At 44.4% G+C, this 19,739-nt stretch overlaps 1 protein-coding gene across 2 annotated transcripts in view; it reads left to right on the top strand.

Annotated features, from left to right (window-relative positions):
- Positions 1-18,550, top strand: part of LOC103754906 (calpain-5) — a 53,845-nt gene extending 35,295 nt beyond the window's left edge. For both annotated transcript variants that reach the window (XM_008920782.3, XM_018083316.2), the window contains exons 7-14: positions 1,004-1,197; positions 2,813-2,890; positions 4,060-4,255; positions 5,969-6,091; positions 8,699-8,901; positions 9,658-9,779; positions 16,207-16,343; positions 16,942-18,550. In XM_008920782.3, coding sequence (XP_008919030.2) covers positions 1,004-1,197; positions 2,813-2,890; positions 4,060-4,255; positions 5,969-6,091; positions 8,699-8,901; positions 9,658-9,779; positions 16,207-16,343; positions 16,942-17,124 — 1,236 coding nt within the window. In that variant the 3' untranslated portion in view covers positions 17,125-18,550. The remainder of the gene's footprint in view (positions 1-1,003; positions 1,198-2,812; positions 2,891-4,059; positions 4,256-5,968; positions 6,092-8,698; positions 8,902-9,657; positions 9,780-16,206; positions 16,344-16,941) is intronic.
- The last annotated feature ends 1,189 nt before the right edge of the window (positions 18,551-19,739 follow it).

Genomic DNA, 19,739 nt, shown 5'->3' with positions numbered 1-19,739 from the left:
CCAATATAGATGAGAGAGTCTCTAGCTATGGCTCAGTACAAGGATGCCCATGCTGGCTCCAGTGAGGATGTGAAGAAGCCAGAGGCAGGACCATTTGGATTGTTCCTGGCTCAGAAGAAGGGTTATAACACTGGCACAGCTTTATTTTCTCCACTGTCCTGCCTGGCCCGTGTTGCTCAGAAGCAGCATTGTGCTGGCTTTGTAAAGGGCCAGTCCTTCAAAGCAACTCCAGCATCTTTATATGATACTGCTTTTCTGGGTTTAGATTAGGAGATTTGGATGCATTAAATGAAATTGTTGTATTTTTCAGAACTTGACAATTTTTATGTATTCTTAGATCAGCTTCTGGTCAGGCCTAGGTCATCCATCAGGACAGTTTACTGCTTGATCACTGCTGGAAACTCGTCTGCTTGTGTGAAGTTCATGAGGAGCAAACCCAGCTCCTAAATAAACCTGCAGATCTGCCCGTTGCCAAGTAAGAGAGGTACAGGACAGGTTTGAAAAATGGATAGAAAGATTTATTGCCTGTGATCTCTATTTTTATCTACCAGCAGTAGTTCTTCTGGGATATCAAATTGACTCCAACACAGAAACAGCCACTGGACTCATGAGCTCAATTCTTAGGCCCTACGGAGTGTCCAGTTGAGGATACCACTGGACAGCCTGAGCACAGTCACCAATATCCAGAAGAGTAATTTTGTAAAGATTACAAGATTTTGGAATTCTTTAACTCTTGAGGCCAGGAAGAGACAAAATGGCTGTAGCAGGCAGGATTCCCCTAAGCTCTGGGTTTCTGCCTGGTAGGAATTGTCCAGCAATATCCTGCACAGCACCAGACCAGTGAGCCATTATGAGCCCCAGTGCTGTTATTTTCCTGGACAGTCAAATCACTTGGGAAGGGAATGGAAAACAAGCCTTCCTTGTCTTGCCCCTTGAGCTTGTAGCTCTTGAGTCCCTCAGTGATGTGAGTTCTACTTTTTAATTGTCATTCTTCATGCTCCAGGTGTCCTCTGGCCGTGCCAGTGAGGTGGAGACAGAGATGGGGCTTGTTGTTGGCCATGCCTACTCGGTGACTGGAATTCGGAAGCTGCGCCTTGGAGAAAGGCTCGTGTTCTCTTTTAAGGCAGAAAAGCTGTTCATGATCAGGCTGAGGAATCCCTGGGGAAAAAAAGAATGGAACGGCGCTTGGAGCGACAAGTAAGTGCTGCAAATCCAGTGTCAAAGGAATGAAACTGTGCTGGGGCCACTGGACGTGAGATACGTGGTTAAACACTGTTCAGACACAGCCATCCTCAGTGACAGCTGAACCTCTGTGCCATCTCCGCCCAAGCAGAGCATTCCCTGACAAAATGAGCACATGCTGGAGGAGCTTACGGCTTCCTGGACCTTAGTTTGCTGTATACACCATTGTTCTGGCACACTTGGCACACGGGCTGAAAAACAGCCCACAATTAAGGAGATGAGTCAAGAACGTGAGGCTTGTTCCCAGCTTCACCACTGAGTTTGTCTGTGACTCAGTTTCTCGTCTGTAATCGCCAGCTGCTGGAGGTGCCATGAGTCTTTTATTCTTAGATAATTTAAGTGATTGGTGAAAAATGCTGTAAAATTGCTACATTTGTGATTTCTTGAATTATTTTCTAATGAATATTCATGTGGTCTTAGCAGTCCCCTCTACAAGCAACAGAAATGATCGCTGGAGGGGATATATTCCATCACAGGTGATTTGTACATGAAAAACGTGTTACAGTTCGTATTAATTTCTTACATCCTATATTTTAGCTAGCAGAAATCTATTACTTTCGAAGAGATTGGTCCAGGTGAAATGCAAAGAATGCACAGAAGAGCTACTGTGTCTTTTTTTAACTTAAACCCTTGGGCTTCTCCACTGGCTTGTGTGTCTTGGCACAGCTGCCACTCATGCCCAGTGGAAGCACTGAGGATTCTGAGGTTGGACCATGGCTTTTGGCCTCACAGAATTAAACTGACAATTTCCAAATGGGTTAAGAAAATGTCTGTTATAGTAAACAACCTCCCTTCCCTCCTGCCAACCACCTTCAGCTTTAGCCTCCAAGTACTTTTGGAAAGGGAATGAGGAATTGTGGCTCTGTTTGTCCAGTGTAAGACATCAGGGAAGGGGCTCACGCAGCCTGTTGTTGGATTTCAGCACGAGTGATGTGTTTTGGGTCTGTGCTCCCCTGCAGTCAGTGGAAGAGGCAGGTGCCTGCAGGGGCCAAGGCAGAGCACTAAGCTCATGCAGGCAATGAGGTGTCTGTGCAGTGCAGTGTTCCTCTGGAAACTGGACACTAGGCTCATGCTCCAGCAGTTTCTTCTCAAAGGCTCTCTGGGGAAATCTCAGGCCTGTTTATTAAGGTGATTAAAAGACAAAGAGAATACACTGGTCTAAGTGAAGAATCCAATAATCTCCTGAGGAGAACCAGATTTCATTTGAAGGGCCTTCAGGGAATGGATTCAATCTCCTATGACCTTCCAAACCAGCTGTTTAAGTGTTTAAAGCATCCTAATGGAGAGTGTAATAAAGGAAATCAATAAGGTTCTGCTCTAGTTGTGCCAATTTCCCATTAATCTCTTCCTTTTTTAGTAGCTTTCAAATCAATTAATGGTTTAAAACTCCTCCTGCAAGCCTCACATTTTCTTCCTGAATATCATCTGCCTTTTCAGTACTCTGATGTTACTTTCAAAACAATGGGCCATGAGAGATTTTTACTTCTAATTTTTTTCCAAGTGAGAGCATTTAATTTATTAATCATCTTTGTTGTTCTCTTTTTTTAATTCTTTTTTTTCCCCCTTTTAGTTCTGAGGAGTGGAAGAAAGTCAGCGATTCAGAACGCAAGAGCTTAGGGCTCGTTCTGGAGAATGATGGGGAGTTCTGGTGAGTGTGAAGGGTTTGGAGACACTAGCTACAGTGAGTAATAAATCTGCCATTTAATAGCTGCAAAACAATTTTCCCAAATGAATAAGATTATCCAGTCCTGGCACAAGCTCTGTTTCTTTTAAAGTCTCAAGGGATGAGAGAGAAGAATAGAAAAAACAGATTAAAAACTAGTAGAACAAAATTAGTAGCTATTAGTAAATATAAGTTTCAAATGCCCTCGAATTCTATTACCTATATTTAGGACATTCACTCAGAATCCAGACAACACATGCTGGTTTACATGACAAAATTCCAGGTATTGAACACACAATCAAACCTGTTCACTGACTGCTGTGCCTGAGTTATCTATAAATAGAATTGCAGCCAATGAATTTTGATATTTGTTGGTGTTTTCCAGCACGGGCATGAGGAGCGTTCATTATCTACAGAATCTCTAAAATCCTATTAATTTTCACTTTGCCTAAAGACCAAATACTTAGTCCAGCAACTTCTTCGGTAGATTGTCAATACTGCATCAAGTGTGCTGGCAGTGCTTAGTATGAAAAGCCTTCTGCTGGCTTTGTCAGAACTGGCAACCTCAGAGTTTGGCTCTGGGCCATTAATAAGCCAAGGCACGATGGCAGTTCAGAGATCCCAAGCTGTTGGGGGAGGTGAATGTTTTTTAACTGCCCTGCAATCCAGCCTGTTGCTTCAGCAGGCACAGGTTGCAGCAGTGAGATGGTGCTACATAAAAGCTGTGTCCAGAGCACAGAGATTTGAGTTGTGCTCAAGGACAGATGTGATGATAAGGACCGTAATAATGAAGAGTGGATCATGCTTTGGTTGCAGGTGATCTCTTTTGCCTTTGCAAAATATATGTTACCAAACCCAGCTTGGTAGATACAACCTGTCCTCTAGGCTTAGGAGATGCAACAGAACAGATCCAGACCTGACCAAACACATAATAAGTGATATTTCTCTAAATTAAGCTCTAAGAGTGTGTGACTGTGGCTTCACAAGTATTTCCACATGCAGAGCTTCCCACTGAATCAGTTTGTCCTCTGGACAGCTGAGCAATGCCTCCTTTTAAATTACTGGAAGATTTTGTGTGTTATTTTGGCTCTTTGCATGAGTATCACAGTTTATTTTTAAATAAGCCACTACTTTCCTGGTGTCCCATGGAACAGGATGACGTTTGAGGACTGGTGTAAGAATTTCACAGATGTGGACATCTGCCGGATTGTGAATACCTCCTACTTCAGCATCCACAAGACCTGGGAGAAGAAAATGATGCATGGGGCTTGGACAAAAAATTCAGAACCTCTGCTAAATCGCTCTGGTGGCTGCTTTGATAACAGAGAGACCTTCCTTCAGAATCCCCAGGTGGGAACCCCTGTATTTTGTGAGGCTTGAGCTGAGGCTTCTGAAGTATCCACCCATTTGGGAGTTGGCAGTGAGTACTTGGCAAAAAACCTGATTGCCAGTGTCTGTCTCCTGGGAGTGTGCTGTGCTTCAGTGATTTCTGTGAAATCTCTCAGTAGTTGAGATATTTGTTTGGGACTGATTATGTTTGGGGCTGATGAGTCAAACACACCAGGATTACTGACATCCTTCCTGGACTTCTTTTAGTTTACCAGTTGTAGAAAAGCAACGAGTCTGATTTTCCAATGACAGAGCTTCATTCATTTAACACCCTTAAACAGCCTGAGGATTTGATCCACTGTATTTAGTTAGTATTCCTTGGCATTAATCTAAGATTCTGAAAGTATCTGGTCTCTTACCCAAGCTCACCCTCTCATCAGCATTTCAGAATTTTCCATGTCTCATCCTACCTGGTAATTTCAAGCTATTCAGTTTATCCATTCATCCATTCCAACTCCATTTCTCATCTTCCTGCCCTTCTCCATGTGGTATGTTTTCATCCCAGCACATGCAAATTCAGGCATAAAACTTCCATTACTGTCAATGAGAGCTGAGCACTTACTGTGTTAGTCATTACTTTGAAAATTGACCTTTCTCTCTAGATTAATTAAAGATGTTTTTGTATCTGCTTCTCTGCACTTTCAAGGGAGGTTTCTGCCTGCACCCCTCTGTTTTAATAGCAGGATACTGGGCAGTGCAGCCTCTGCTCTTCAGATCAGGAGTGAATCTCAGACTCCCAGCTCATCCTGCCATGTAGGTGTAGATGCAGAAGCAGTTCTTCACTGCTCTGTCTTCTGTCAGTGCCTTATTCCCAGAGGTGTTCCCCTGTATGATTCTGAATGTATTCCAAGTGCTTGTCCGAGTCTCATTTGTAAGTGTTTAGCTGCCACAGAAAACAATATATACACATTACAGTTCAGTGCATGCCTGATGCAATGGAAGTCCTTTTTATTCCATTGTTATCTCTGGGCTAGTTGATTAAAAGGCTCTTTATAGCAATGCTGGAACACAATTGTATTATCTGCCATTATAAATTACTGTGGCACACCCTACCATAATCTAGAGACAATTCCTGTCCGTCCTCCCTGAGTGAAACGCCTGACACTGAGGCCTTCTGTAGAGCTTACCTGTACAGAGAGGGATTGTGACACTTCCAGTCCCTCTTGATAAGGGAATTTAAGCCAAATATAAGTGTATTCCTACAGACACCTGCTGGCTTTTAGATCGTTACCCATTAAGACAGCTGAAATGTCCTCAGAAGTAAGATCACAGTTGCAGAGCTCTCATCAGACCAAGAGAGCTCTCTTGGTTCCTCTTGTTCCCCTCCTCTACCTCCATTTGCCCTGGAACACTCTGATCAGGTAACGCTGCATATGGTTCAACAGAGACATGAATTAAAATGTGCCTTACTAGGTGTTGCAGCATATTCTCCCTTGTCCTATCACTAGGATTACTTTTTCAGTGTCTTTGATACTTTTGGTTTAAAGATCCTCACTATTAGCATTACTTTTCAGCTGGGAATTGCTGGGAATACCTGTTATATGAAGAACTCTCCTCCCATCCCCAAATACATTTCTATTTGCCTCACTGGATGCACATATTTCCTTGGTGATGGCTTTATCCTCAGTATCCTGGGGCATTTTTAACAGCTCACTCTCTTCTCTCTTCTCTTAGTACATCTTTGATGTCAAGAAGACTGAGGACAAAGTGTTGGTCTCGTTACAACAGGAGGATCGCCGCAAATACAAGAAAGAAGGGAGAGGAGACAGCATCCCAATTGGCTTTGAAATATTCAAGGTAGGCAGCCACCTGCACTCCTGGTGCAGAGTTTGTTCAGTCCTGCTTCACCCTGGCCATGAGATCTTTGGCAGACAGAGCCACGATCCCCGTGGTGCCTGGCTCTCCACTCAACACGAACTTCGCATGGGCACTGCAATCCACCAGCAGAGCTGACATTAGACAGACTATTGGAACTAAATTGAACTTAGTTCAGTTCAAAGTCTATTTGAACTAAAGGACCGTAAGTAATTTTTCCCTTTTGTAAAAGAATGTTAAGTGCTTTTCCTACCCCAAGCTTTCAAGAGAAAGGCAAAATAATATTAATGTTTGAAACATGGAGGGGTGTTTTTCTCCTTCTCACCAAAGGCTTCTGCCTCCATTTCATCAGCAAATACAGCTAAGTGAATGAGGTTGAAAAGACTGCCATTTTTCTGTTGCCACTTAGAAAAAAGAATGTTTTCAAAAGCTGGAGTAGTGAGTGGGAAATCAATATATGGGAAAAGGAACCACAGGGATCCCAAAAGGTAATTTAATTGCACTCTCAGGGCAAATTGATTAAAATGAAAATACCTGAACTTGAGAAGGAAGGAAGCAAAGAAACAGCTATTTTTCTGATTTTTTTACTGAGGATTTGGATAAATCCTATCATCTGCTGCTACAGTTAGTGGGACTACACTATGGTTCTACTGTAAAAAAATGTCAATTTTAAACAGTCAGTTAGAGCTGCTGACATCTACATCACACCTATTCATTTGAAAATCACCTGTTAACCACAGATATTGAAAAGTGTCATTACAGAAAGTGGCATAATTTTCCTTGCCTTGCTCATGCCTGTATATCTAATTTGGAAAGGCTTGGAAAAGAAAATCACGCCTTCAGAAAAGTATCTATCTTTACTTCTGTTAAATAAGTTTTCTATTTCAAAAATGTTCTAACCCACCAGGCTCATTAACAAGACTAAAGGCCTTGGGAAGAGAACTGCCAGAAAAGAAGGTAGGGCTGCCTTTGCCCTCAAGAGCTGCTTAAGAAATAGGTTTATATTTTAACTGTGCTGTGGCAAATACCAGTCCCCTGGAGAGGATGTTAATAGTTAAGCACAACTTCAGGGCTTAGAACAAAACATAAATGGTTATTTTGTGGTTTGTTTTTTTTTGTATTCAGAAAAGGGCAACGAAAATACGGGTGTGTGCACCTGGATTGAGAGCCTGCTGTGAAAGGCTGGAATGCTCTCTCCATCCTAGAGAAAGGAGGCAGAGGAATCTCAGCCTGTCTGAGACACCCAAAGGTCTCCAGAGAACTTGGTGGTTGTTCTCACTGGAGTCTTGGTCTGCCAGGGAGTGGTGGGGGAGAGAAGCCTCTGAAACATGAAGTCCAGCAGGTTTCTATAGCCTCAGAAACCTTCCTGGCACTTCCCCTGTGTGTGTGGGGAGACTGTTTTTTGCACAGTAATGCCGTTTTTCAGAGGTGCTGGGTTTTGTAAAGCCATTTAGGCTTTTGGGGAGTGCTTTGGGGGCACCCCTGCTATGAGTGAGGCCTTCTCGAGGTAGTGGTGGGTGTGTGTGCAAAGGGCCTCCTTTGACGCAGGACATAAACATCACATTCCCGAGATTCACCCCTCGGGCCTCCACAAACGTAACTTCCTGGGCTATGGCCTCCTCCCCTCAGCCTTGTTTTCAATCCCCTGGCAGGAGCCTTCCACAGCTCTCTGCAGTAGCAACGTTTTAAAGGCAAATAAAAAAGTCCAATTCCTCAGGGGCACTGGGGTGCCCATCAGGGCTGTCTCTGCCACAGCTTCAGTGGGTGAAAAAACATTTGCCAACCAATTTGCCTTTGTTGCACGTTGTGTTTTCCGGCCATGAAAGGCTGTGTGATGTTGATGCCAATTTGTGCCCCGAAGAAGGCGCGGAGAAACTGCTCAGAGACAGAATTTTCAGTCTATGAGCAGGAGGTATTTATTTTCACGGCTGGGGAGCAACCAGGTCGCCCTGGACAAACTGCTCCATCGAGAAACTTACAATTGAGCTTTTTATACACTTTTTGCCAAGCAATTGCATCACATATTATGAATATTCATTACATTGCAACATATACTTTTAATATTCATAACAGGCGGAGTTAGAGGCGTGGTCTTTAATTTGGGGAGAACTTTGGTGGTCGTTCCTGTCCTACTTCATCATGAACTCAGTGTCCTTTCATCATCATCTTCATAAACTTTTGAACCTTCCCTAATTTGGGTAGTTTCCTTGTGCGTTTGGCAGGGATTTTCAGTATCTGGCAAGAATACCTGATTTCTTGACTTGTCCCTTTTCTTATCTCCCTTTGTTTTCTTCCATATGTCCTTTTTTGTGTGTGCTAGCATTTCTAGTTCTTCCCGTTCATGCTCATGTTCCCTCATGTCAGAGTGTCCTGTATTCTAGTGAATTTATTGCCTCTGCTATTTCTTAATACTAAGTTTTCTATGCCTTGCTCAAAACCTGCATCTTGTGTTAACTCTCTCTAATCCTCACATTGCTCTACTAAATTCACTTGCCGGGTTTTACCTGGCTTCAATGTGCAGGGAGAATCCTGCCTGTTAGCACTGCTATCCCTCCTTCCATTAATCCCTATCCTGCCCTGTGGCTGTAGGTGGAGGATAACAGAAGCTATCGGCTGCACAAGCTCACTGTGCAGGAGAGAGTGGCCACGTCTCCGTACATCAACACACGCACTGTCTTCTTGAGGAGGATCCTTCAGCAAGGCCGCTACGTCCTCATCCCAACCACCTACCATCCGGGCATCGCCACAAAGTTTATCCTGAGGCTCTTCACAGACGTGCCATCCAAACTCAGGTAGGCTGCACCCACAGCTACAGGAGATCTTTGCTAGCACTCACTGGCTGCACCTCCTTGGGACTGGTTGCCTGGTTGTGCTCAAACGCCCCTGACTCACTCGTTCATATTGCTCCAGAATAGGCCAGGGCTTGAGACGGTCAGGTCACCTCTGGGAATCTCCAGATCACTGGGGTTTGTACATGGTCAGGACATTTTTAGTTAGGGACCTCATGGACAATTCAGTTTGTGTCTTTTGAATTTTTAGTTTGGCTTTTGCAGTGGCCTCAGTTGCAGGTCAGAACGCCGAGCACTGGTGTTCATGTTTACAGCTATTTGTTTCTGGGACCATCTCCTTTGAAACCAGTGGTCGCTGTGAGGGTAAAACCAGTGTTTCATGAAACCAGTCCCACTGAATTTTTTTCTTGCTATGATACTATCTTCAAATATTTAAAGGGTTTTTTTCACCCCATTTGCTGCCACATCTTATAGAAACTTCAGAGAAATGAAGTAAGGAGAATGTGTAAATTCAAATGCACACTGCTGACATTTGTGCTACACAATAAAATCAAGCTGTGCAAAGTTAATGCGATTTTGCTTTACTTTGGTTTTCTCTATTTTTATTTCTCACATCTGTCATTTCTCCACCACAGAATTGCAAAATGGCAGATGAGGAAAAAGTACGAATCTCATGTTCTAAAAATGCTGAATTTCCACAACACTTGATTGTTTACTTGATGTTCTTCTGCTTCAGTTGCTTTTCCCACTATTTTTCAGGGAGCTGAAGGCAGATAAGCCTAAAATGACATGTTGGAGTCTTCTTTGTGGCTACCCACGCAGAGTCACCCAAATCAAAGTTCACTCTGCAGAGGGTTTACAGAAGCAAGACAGATCGGGCGGTAAGTGGAAAGTGAACCTCGAAGAGTGGAAGGGGCTTTCCAGTCCTCTAAAGATGATTTGATACATAAGCAGTCAGAAATTATCCAAACAACTGAGGATTTATGGGATTTTTTTTCATCATGTTGTAAAATCTACTCCAGAGGAGAGATAAGATGAATATGGGGATGCAAAACAGCAACTGTTACGTCCTGGCACCCACTGAGTGGTGACTGAATGTACTTTTCACTGGGAAAGCCACTTTCTGTCAAGTGTGGTTGTCTCTGTGGGAAGAGATGCAGAAAATGGACTCAGTTCATATTTCTTGGTAATTTTCTTGAAAAACAAGAGCCACAAACACCTCAACCAAGCACGATGAGGTTTGGCTCACTGTTCTCAACCAGGCAGGGTGGATGGGTGAAACCAAAGGGGCTTTATGTGACAAGAGCAGCAGAGCAGTGCATTGGAAAGAGTCAGCATGTTCCTGCCCTGTGATGGACTTTTTAATTTTTAAGAATGGATTTTTCTGCTTTTAAAATTCCTTAAACATTTTTCTCTAATGTTCCCTTCAGTAAAACAACCAAAGCCAATTTTCCACCCTTGGCATTGCACAGTCTTTAGCACAATTACAGAGCTGACAAGATCCAATAGGAACCAATTGCCTGTAGATGCCAAAGACCAGGCTTCAGCTCAGAGCGCTGTGGGATTTGGTGCATCATGACACAGACCCTCAGGAATATACACACAATGTGTAATAGATATTTTAACCACACCATAGTCAAATACCTTTAGGACCCAGTACTATCACACACGGTCAGGTTGAACTGAAACATATTCTTCCACTTTGGTTTCAACAACCAGTGTTGGGCTGATGATTACCCTGACAGAACTGAAAAGGCGTGGAAAGAACAGTCTGTTGGAAATGGACCCAGAGGTTTCCTGTTGAAACCTAAGCAAAATTTCTGCTTGATTATTCTATCTGCTGAAAAAGTGAATAATTGGATCAAGTGATACTATTTGGGAATTAGTATTCAATCCATCAAGTGGCTGAAGAAATATCAGTCTATCATTGTAAATTTTTTCTGAAGTGTTTCCATTTCCCTGTGTGAAACACTGTACCAGTTTTAAATCTGTCAGAAACATACAGGGATGTGAACACAAAACCTAGATGAATCTTATTGTTTGACATTGAATAAAACTTCACCAAAAATGTTAAAATACTTTCTTTTTGTATCAACATAAAGCTTTCAAGTAAAAGCCTTTGCCTCTTTTCAGCCTGAAATTCCAAATCTCATCCACTCAGAGAGCTCTGAAGGAGAGCTGAGTTACTTCACTTCAGTGGCTTCCCCATTATCTTGAATTCTGCTGTGAAATCCCTGTTTGACTCTTTCTTTATTAGCCTTTTTTTCTCTGTAAGTGTCTCCAACTCATGAAGTACTCACAAAACACCTTTATAGATTGTCTTGGAGAATGCCACATCTTGTAGCAACTTCAGAGAAATGAAGTAGGGAGAATGTGTAAATAGAACCCCCATGCAGTCAAATGCACACTGCTGACATTTGTGCTAGACAATAAAAGCAAGCTGTGCAAAGATCAGGGTAATGTCCATACCTGGCACACTGCCTTCTAAGGGCACCTTGCTGGGAAACTTGGCAAAGCTTCTGATTGATACTAAAGTCCATTTTTGGTAGCAGAAAAAGCTGGGTATGGTAATGTTTCTCACTTTGTTTGTTTAATAGATCAAAAGATTGGATATAGAAATTTCTTGAAACATACTGATTGTAAACTTAGACTAGAAATTAATGTGTCCAGGGACAGGAAATATCCCACATTCCAAGACTGCTTCCTAGTATTGCCACAGAAGAATGGAACTCCTGGTCATCCCTAATCTCCTCTCTGACTTCTTTGGATCCACATCTGGACTCTCTTCCATGCTTACTTTAAGAAGAAACAGCACCCAGGAATTTGGAAAAGTCACACGGGTAGTTACTATAATACTGGCCTTACCTGCTGGTCTTGGAGCATTTCCTGATGGGAACTAGATTTAAAAATCAACAGCAGTCCCCTGTCTAGCTAGCACTGTGAGATGAGGGAAGAGACCACACAGCACTTGCCACTGGGAGTGACAAGGAGAGGTTTGCTTTCAGATTAGGCCCAGTCAATATGTTTATTCAAGCAGAAAACAGGTAGATGAAGTGGCTGTGTCCTCCTGCTGCTAGGAGGACCTCACACAAAGGTTACTCATTTTCTGGTACAAAGGTTGTTGGCAACTTGTTTCTAAGAGAGCTGCTGTGTTCCAGTTAGTCCCACTGCATTTCACCAGGGCTTCCTGACTCCTGCGCCTTCTGATCGGCAGCATCTCAGCTCTCCAGTTGCCTCTTTCCTTGTGCTCAGTCTCTGTCACCTGTCAACCGTGTTCTGCCTTGGCCAGCCACCTGCCTGGTTTGTCACTGTCATCCCTTAGCATAGAGAGAAGACAAACCCTGGTGATAAAGGAGGAGAGATAAAGGAGAGCTTCATTCTGGAGCTTCTGAGAACTGAGACTGGCATTCCATCTGAATAGGGCAAAGTGCCCTGAAAACTTCAGGATGTCTCTAAGTATTGGGGTATGCAGATGCAGAAAGAGCAGCCTGAACAGAGAATCAAGGATTTGAGACTTGAGTGCACTGTTCTTCACATAAGCCCATCACTGTCATCTGAGAGTTGTGCCTAGCACAAATTTCTAAATAGCTACATAAACAAAGCTGGAAGAGAATGAGAATTGCACAGCCAGTGCTGGTTCATAAACTGTTTGTCATCAGAGCCCTCTTGCTGGCCAGAGGAAGGTTATTTAATCTTTATTTTAAATGTATATTGGAAAGCTCCTCCTTGGTGCCATCACTGATCCATTGCCCTGTCCAGAAAAAATAATGGATGGTTTGCTGTTGTAAAGAATAGTGGATGGATCTAACTGCCCAGACTCAATCCTTAATGCACACAGGCTGCTCCTCGTGGAGGTACCTCTCCAAGTTAGCTTGTTCTGAAGTGGATCTAGCTGTTTATGAGCCAAACATAGTGGCAGATCTGCAGGATGATAAGGAAATTCTGGGTGCTCGGAGGTTTTCTGTCTCATTTCCAAGCCTGTTTTAAAAATTGCTGTCGCTACTGCCTGTCACACCTTTTTCCCAAGAGTTTCTCTTCGAGAAACCTTTTGCATTTTAAGTCTCCTTGCTGAAATTCTGTGTTGAATTTTCACGTTTAATTGTTTTTCACTACTTCTGTTCCAAACTGAGTGTTGCGATCCTCGGACAGGCCTGTGACTGACCTGATAAGCAGAGAATATGGTACCTTTTGTTGAAGCTGCCTTTGGAGCAGCCTGAGAAATAGAAGGAAGGAGAAGCTAAGACTCACCAGCAGGAGGCAAAACAACCCAGAGCAGTGCTTGTGTCTCAGCACTGTGTCTACTCTGTTTGTTCGATGCCCTTTCCAGTGACTGTGTCAGAGCTCTCCGTGTACCAGTAAAAGCAATTCAGCTGGAGAGGAGTGGGAATGCCTCTGGAAACTTTTTCTCAAGAATGTTTTCTAGAAAGCTTTTTGTTTTGGTACAGTGCAGAAGAATGTGGATGTTAGATCCTCACTGCAATTCTCAAGAACTCAAGCAGCCTTAGACTACTGATCATGGATTTCTTTAAGCTTTAGAGATGTCATCGTTGTTCAGGTGTTTCTGGCTTTTACAAATTCCAGCTTTTTCCTTCACACTTTTCTTTTGTACAACTTCCCAAAGCAGCAGTATGGCCAGGACTGAGGTGAGAGAGCTGTTACACACAATGTAGTGTTCAGGGCATAGCTGGAGCCATATGTGTGCCTGAAAACTGAACCCAGCCCTCCTTCCACTGCCAGGGCAGTTGCCAGAGTAGCAGCTCCAGTTGTTTTCATTCCCAGCTCATGGCCAACACTAGGATGTTGCTTTTCCATGTGAGCAGCCCTTTCTGCTTTATCTCTGTCCTGTAAATAAATCAGCCATAGCAGAGAACATCCCTTGTCTCATCCCCCATATGCCTCTCTTCCATTTCTTCCTTTTGTTCTGGAACTGGAGTCAGTAATCCTAATATAACTGACCATTCAGCCCTGCCATCATGGGGTCATGCTGTGCAGGAACCTTTTGTGTTCCTCTTCTGCCTCCCTCCATTTCTTGAGCTCTTGCTGAGAATTTGAATGTTTTTCAAATAATATCTTTTCCTTTCACTTACCTACTCCCTCATCCATTCAGCAGATACACCTGTCACCTCTTTATGCTCTGTGTCCTTTCCCCAACCCTCCTTATGCCCTTTATCTCTTAGTTACTCTTAGTGATCGGATGTTGCTCTGCTCTTTGCCCTCAGACAAAGCAGTTGACACCATTGGGGTGACATGCAAGACCCAATTTTATTCAGACCCATTTTCCCAACTGCTTAGCAAAGAGGGCAGCTTTTCCATCCCTGATCCCACTGCGTGGTGCCACCCCATGCCCCAGAGCTAAATTCACACGTTCAGTGACACAGAAAGTACTTGCCTATCAGAGAAGCCAATACTCTGTCACCTGCTACAGAACTGTGAGGTGTTGTCAGCATAATGGGCCTGGGGCAGGTCTGGCCAGGTGTGACCACAGTGCAGCATACGGAAAAATCTGTGTCTTGTACAGGGAAGTGACTCCCTCTGGCTTGGATGCAGCTGCTTTGTGGTTTGTTTGTGTGAGGTGTTGGTATTTGTTCTTGTAAATGAGTGATGTGTTTGAGGAAAATCATCCTGGGTATGGATTGTTAAAAAACTAAAGCTGCCTTAGTGCTGTCACTCCAGCGGTGGCATTTGCAATTAGATGGTGACAAAATGTGTGTAAGAAATGTGTAAGAAACTATTGTGAGCCTGACTTACTCTTACACGCACTCAGTGGTTTTATTTAAAATCTGTATAGAAGAAGTAGCAACGTATGTAAAAACAGGTATGCTGTCGTTAACAACAGGAATGGACAGGAGATAGTTGTGTTGAAATACAAAAAATGGTATTGCCTGTGTCTAATTAGAAGTTAACTAAAGAGTGGAATGGCCCATTCTATTTGAGGATAAAGATAGGCATTTCCAAATTGGTTCTTGCTCTTTACTGGAAGGGAAAGAAAATATCAACATTAATAATAAATAAAAATGCTCAGTGTAAAAACAACAAAGCATTTCTAGAAGGTTAAATAATCTCAGTAGGTCAGGTGTGATTCAAGTGTAATTTAAAATATTAACTAGACCTATCATAGTTGTGGTAACATAAACTTTAGAATTACATCAATCCAAATGACAGAACTGAATAGATTGTCTCAGGTTTATGGGAATGAAATGACAAACTGGGGAGGATTTGCTTTGACAGTTTTCCACAGAAAACTTTCTTGAAACCAGTGCACTTGTAGAAAATGTGTTTGTATTTTGACAACATTTTGCTTTCTCGAAGAGAAACTGCTTCTTGAAAACTACCTCTTAACACTAACGCTCATATCTGAGTACAAGAGACAGCACTTTCTTTCTAGCTTGGCAGTCTAAGGGTGGCCACTGACGTGTGCATTCAGGGACCTAAAAGCATTTCCGTGCAGTTCCTGTCCTTACCCTACACAGGAATTGTGGAAGATGAACAGATTTTACCTTTCATTTTGGCCAAGGCACCCAGAACTTCATATCAGATGTCATGTGCACAGATGCATTTTGGCTGTCACATCTTAGAGCAGTGTCGGGAAGCTCAGAGACTCACTTTGAAAACTTCCTGTTAGATGAGCCAGGAGGATGCACAGCAAGGGAATGTGGGAAGATCATGATCCCTGTCTAGGAGTGAGCTGGTTTCACAGCAAATGGGGCCTGCTTTCCAGCTCTGAGCACCCAGTTGCTGCTAGAATGAAAGAGTTGGAGTTGTTCATTCTGGAGAAGAGAAGGCTCCAGGGAGACCTTAGAGCCCCTTCCAGTACTCAAAGGGACTCCAAGAGAGTTGGAGAGGGACTTTGGACAACAGTTTGGAGTGACAGGACAAGAGGGAATGGCTTCCCACTGACGGAGGGCGGGGTTAGATGGGATATTGGGAAGAAATTCTTCCCTGTGAGGGGGGTGGAGCCCTCGCACAGGTTGCCCAGAGAAGCTGTGGCTGCCCCATCCCTGGAAGTGTCCAGGGCCAGGTTGGATGGGGCTTGGAGCAACCGAGTCTAATGGAAGGTGTTCCTGCCCATGGCAGGGGCATGAAACTGAAACCAGATGGTCTTCAAGGTCCCTTCCAACCCAAACCATTCCATGATTCTGTGTTTTCACCTGGGCAGGTAACAGTGGCTGTAGCGTGCTCCAGTTCCCTGTTCCTGTGCTCAGTAGCAGCAGTGCTGTGAGGCACAGGAGGGAATTCTCTCCTGGGTTTCTGGGCAGGTCTCAGCTGCCGTTCTTTGTCCTAAGAGCTGTGCTGCTGTTTGTGTTTTAGGAGCAGATCCCTATGTGCTTGTCAAGTGTGAGAACCAAAATGTGCGCTCCCCTGTGCAGCACGACACGACCAGTCCCGTCTTCAACACACAAGTGATTTTTTACAAGAAGAACATTGACAGTCCTATCACAATCCAGGTGAGACAAACCACACAGGACAGGCCGCTGAGGGCAGGAAGGGGAGCACAGCAGCATCACTGGGCTTCACCTGTGCCAGCTCTTCCTTTGTATGACTGATACCCAGGAGCGAAGTGTGAGAATCTCTGCTCCCCTCAGTGAGTTATGCCTGGAGCTGTTCTGCTGATTCTCCAGTCTAAGTCTGCTCCATAAACACCAGCTGATGGCACTTAGGAATCTGAAGGCATATTTCATTCCAAGGCTTTGAAAGAATTTTTGGAATTACCTTTTGCCTTATATGGTACCCAATGAAACAGAGACAAAGAAAAGCCACGTGTTGTCCAGAGTCAGCATTTGAAACAAAACCAAAGGCAAGCTGTGACCTAGAAAGCAAAAAGCTGCATTCACTCCTTATTTGCATAGAGTATGTAAATGAGCATGCAAATCCAGACTCTCCCACATGCTCTCTAGACAATTAGCTAAATTTAGATGTACGCCCACTCCTCACTGCTTTTTCAGGGGGCTAATGGGGGTGACCATCCTCGAGCACTGCCCTTGCAGATGGAATGTGAGAGCAGCAACACTTCAGCTGGGTTCTTTTCTGTTCCCTTGTCTTTAGGTCTGGAACAGCAACATCCTGTGTGACCAGCTCCTGGGGCAGGCAGTGCTGGCAGCTTCCCCCAGTGACCCCCGAGAGCAGCAGACGCTGCAGCTCCGAGGGAGAGGCGGCCAGGAAGCAGCCGAGGTGCCGGGTCACATCACCATCAAGGTTTTCTCCAGCGATGACCTCGCGGAGCTCTGAGCGCCGGAGCCCCGCAGAGCCAGACAGAGCTGTCACCTCGCAGCAGCGGGACTCGTCTGTGCCTGCCGGGGCGGGGACTCGGGAGCACAGGGTGCACATCATCATAATCGCTTTGAAAAGACAAAGCCCTCAAAACTCTCCGTGTTATCACTGATAATGGGGAGAGAGGCTTTGAAAGAGGGGAAAACACGTATTTATACATATATATGTTCATGATACAGCACATACAGTAGAAGAGGGGCCAGACAAAATGCTAGCAGATAATCTCATTAAGATGTGACCATCTTCCAAGCAGCATCTCTCAGGAGCTCTCAGCACATAAGCTGGAAGCCCATGTGACTGTCCTCACAGTTCCCAGCACATCCTCATCTATTCCCAGCAGTAGGATTGGATGCAGGCAGGAATGGCTCCAGCTCCATGGGCACCTACCAGCAGGTTGGGGGAGTGGCAAGCACAAGGTGGATTTACATCACTCAGTCCTTGTTCACTGCCAGCCTGGATCTGGGGGGGGTGATTTTTTCCCCCATAGAGGGATATAAATTTCTCGATGCATTTCAGTGTTATTGCTACAGATCAGATGTTTCTGTTCCGTGATGAACTCAAGGAGTTCAGTCATAGCTCTTGGCCTTAGACCCTGTGAGCCAGGGCAATTAAAACAGAGGGACAGGTCTTGCAGTGGCTGCTTGAACACCACGGCAAATAATAGCTATGTCCACATACAGGCTCTCAGATCAACTTTCTGACTCTTCTCCACCTCAAGCTGATGACTCACAAATTGGTATCTCTGTCTAAGAGCAGGAAAGGCACCTCACAGTTCAGCTGGGGTTTTGCTCAGAGCACAAATTCACTAATGGGAGCCTCCTAGCTAAGGAAGCTTTGTTTAATCCACATGATGCTAAACATGGAATAACACTCCTTTTCTCTTGTTAGATGGGTAGCACCAGACTGAAAAAGAAGCAAATTAGCTCATGACAAGGACGGGTTTCTAAAACCAAGGTCTTGTGCCCTGGCAGGTGTCAGGTTTCACTCTCAAAATTTTGCTTTGATTTATTGCTGACAAATCCAACATCTTTGATAAAGTTTCCCTTGGCTGTCATGGAGAACAGGTATTGTTTCACATTTCCTTCAAAGCAGGGTTCTGGTACAAACTTTCTCTTACGTTCTGCCTGCAGCCTTGTGGCAGGGTTCCCTCACAGCTCTTTGTGTGTGGGCACACTGGGCAGTGACCCTGGCAGTGCAAGAGGCTCGCTGTGTCAGACACTTGGAAGTGGATTTTATACGGCTGCAAATTCTGGTCTGTAAAGAGAAGCTGAAGGATGACTGTTCTGCCTTTTGTACAGCCAGGAAATTTGGATTTCTGTGTATCTCATAACCACTCCGGCCACACTGTGCAACTTTTATAAAATGGCTTCTGATAGCGTTAATGTTTTCAGAAAAAGTTTTTAAGTCTCTTTGGGGCTCCAATAGGATCGCTGCTGTGGTAGGAAAATGCTCTGACACGTTGGAGATGGAATGTGAAGCTATGAACGATGCTACAGTGCCATCAGCTCAGCTGCATGTACCAAGTACCTAAATCCTGCTCTTTTCAAATAGCTTGGGTTCAGGCCATTTAGCACACAGAGTGTTTGTCAGCTATGTGAACTACATGCCCCACAGGCAAGTGAAATTCTCTGTACACTCATGGCTTCAGGGTTGCTTATCCTCTGAAATTTCAGTCTCTGTGTAAGGGTTGTCCCCAGCACCAGCAAGGCAGAGGGAGCATGACCCGCAATTCCTGCTTGTGCACAGCCTGACAAAGAGGGAAGTTTGGGTGATGAGTATGAAAGTCGTGGCTTTTAGGCCTTGGAATTCTGTCAGCTCCAAATATTTCTAGTTTGTCCCCATGGCATAGGGACAGGCAACCTTTGAACTCCAGTACTGCCTGGAGGGAATGGCAGTGCTGGGAGCTGCAGGAGGCTGAGGCCAAGTAGAATGTCTGTACATCTGCATTTATTATTTCTTGGAAGTAGTTGGAACAGACAGGGTTTGCCCATCAGAAGGAGCTGAGTTCCCAAGCTGGGAACACAACTGGCTGTGCTGATTTACAAGGCTTCTGGCTTCCCCAGTGAATCCCAGGTGAATCCCAGGCTGCCTGCTCCCCGCATGATAGCCAAGGCTGGGCAGGGACGATACCCCCTCACTGTGGGCTCCAGCTCCTAACAGAGCTGGGCAGTATTTTTTAACAACTTGTGGGAAAAACAGGGTTTTTTGGAGGGTGCTGCATTTATGTACATACTCAGGCCACCTTCAGCAGAGAGTCCCTCGGAAATGAAAACGGGGGAAATGGGTGGGAAATGTTTCATTTCGGCCTTTCATAACTTCAATGTGAAGTGACTGAAGCAAAAGGTTTACAAACACATATTCAGGGACTTCTGCCTCCGCCTGCCCCGCTGGCAGCCGCGAGAGGGCGATCTGTATCCATTCACCCACCCATCCTTCCATCCGTCCAGGTAAAACCATGGCCAGGTACCGACGCAACACACACACACCGATAAATACAGGGTATCGTTTACAGAAGACATCATACATTATCCTATACACGATATTACACCTCTCTCTACAGTGTGTAGCACCTA

Source organism: Manacus vitellinus, unplaced genomic scaffold, assembly GCF_001715985.3.
Source record: "Manacus vitellinus isolate BGI_N305 unplaced genomic scaffold, ASM171598v3 scaffold_62_pilon, whole genome shotgun sequence".
NCBI classification, from domain to species: domain Eukaryota; kingdom Metazoa; phylum Chordata; class Aves; order Passeriformes; family Pipridae; genus Manacus; species Manacus vitellinus.
This window is presented reverse-complemented; position numbering and strand designations above follow the sequence as displayed.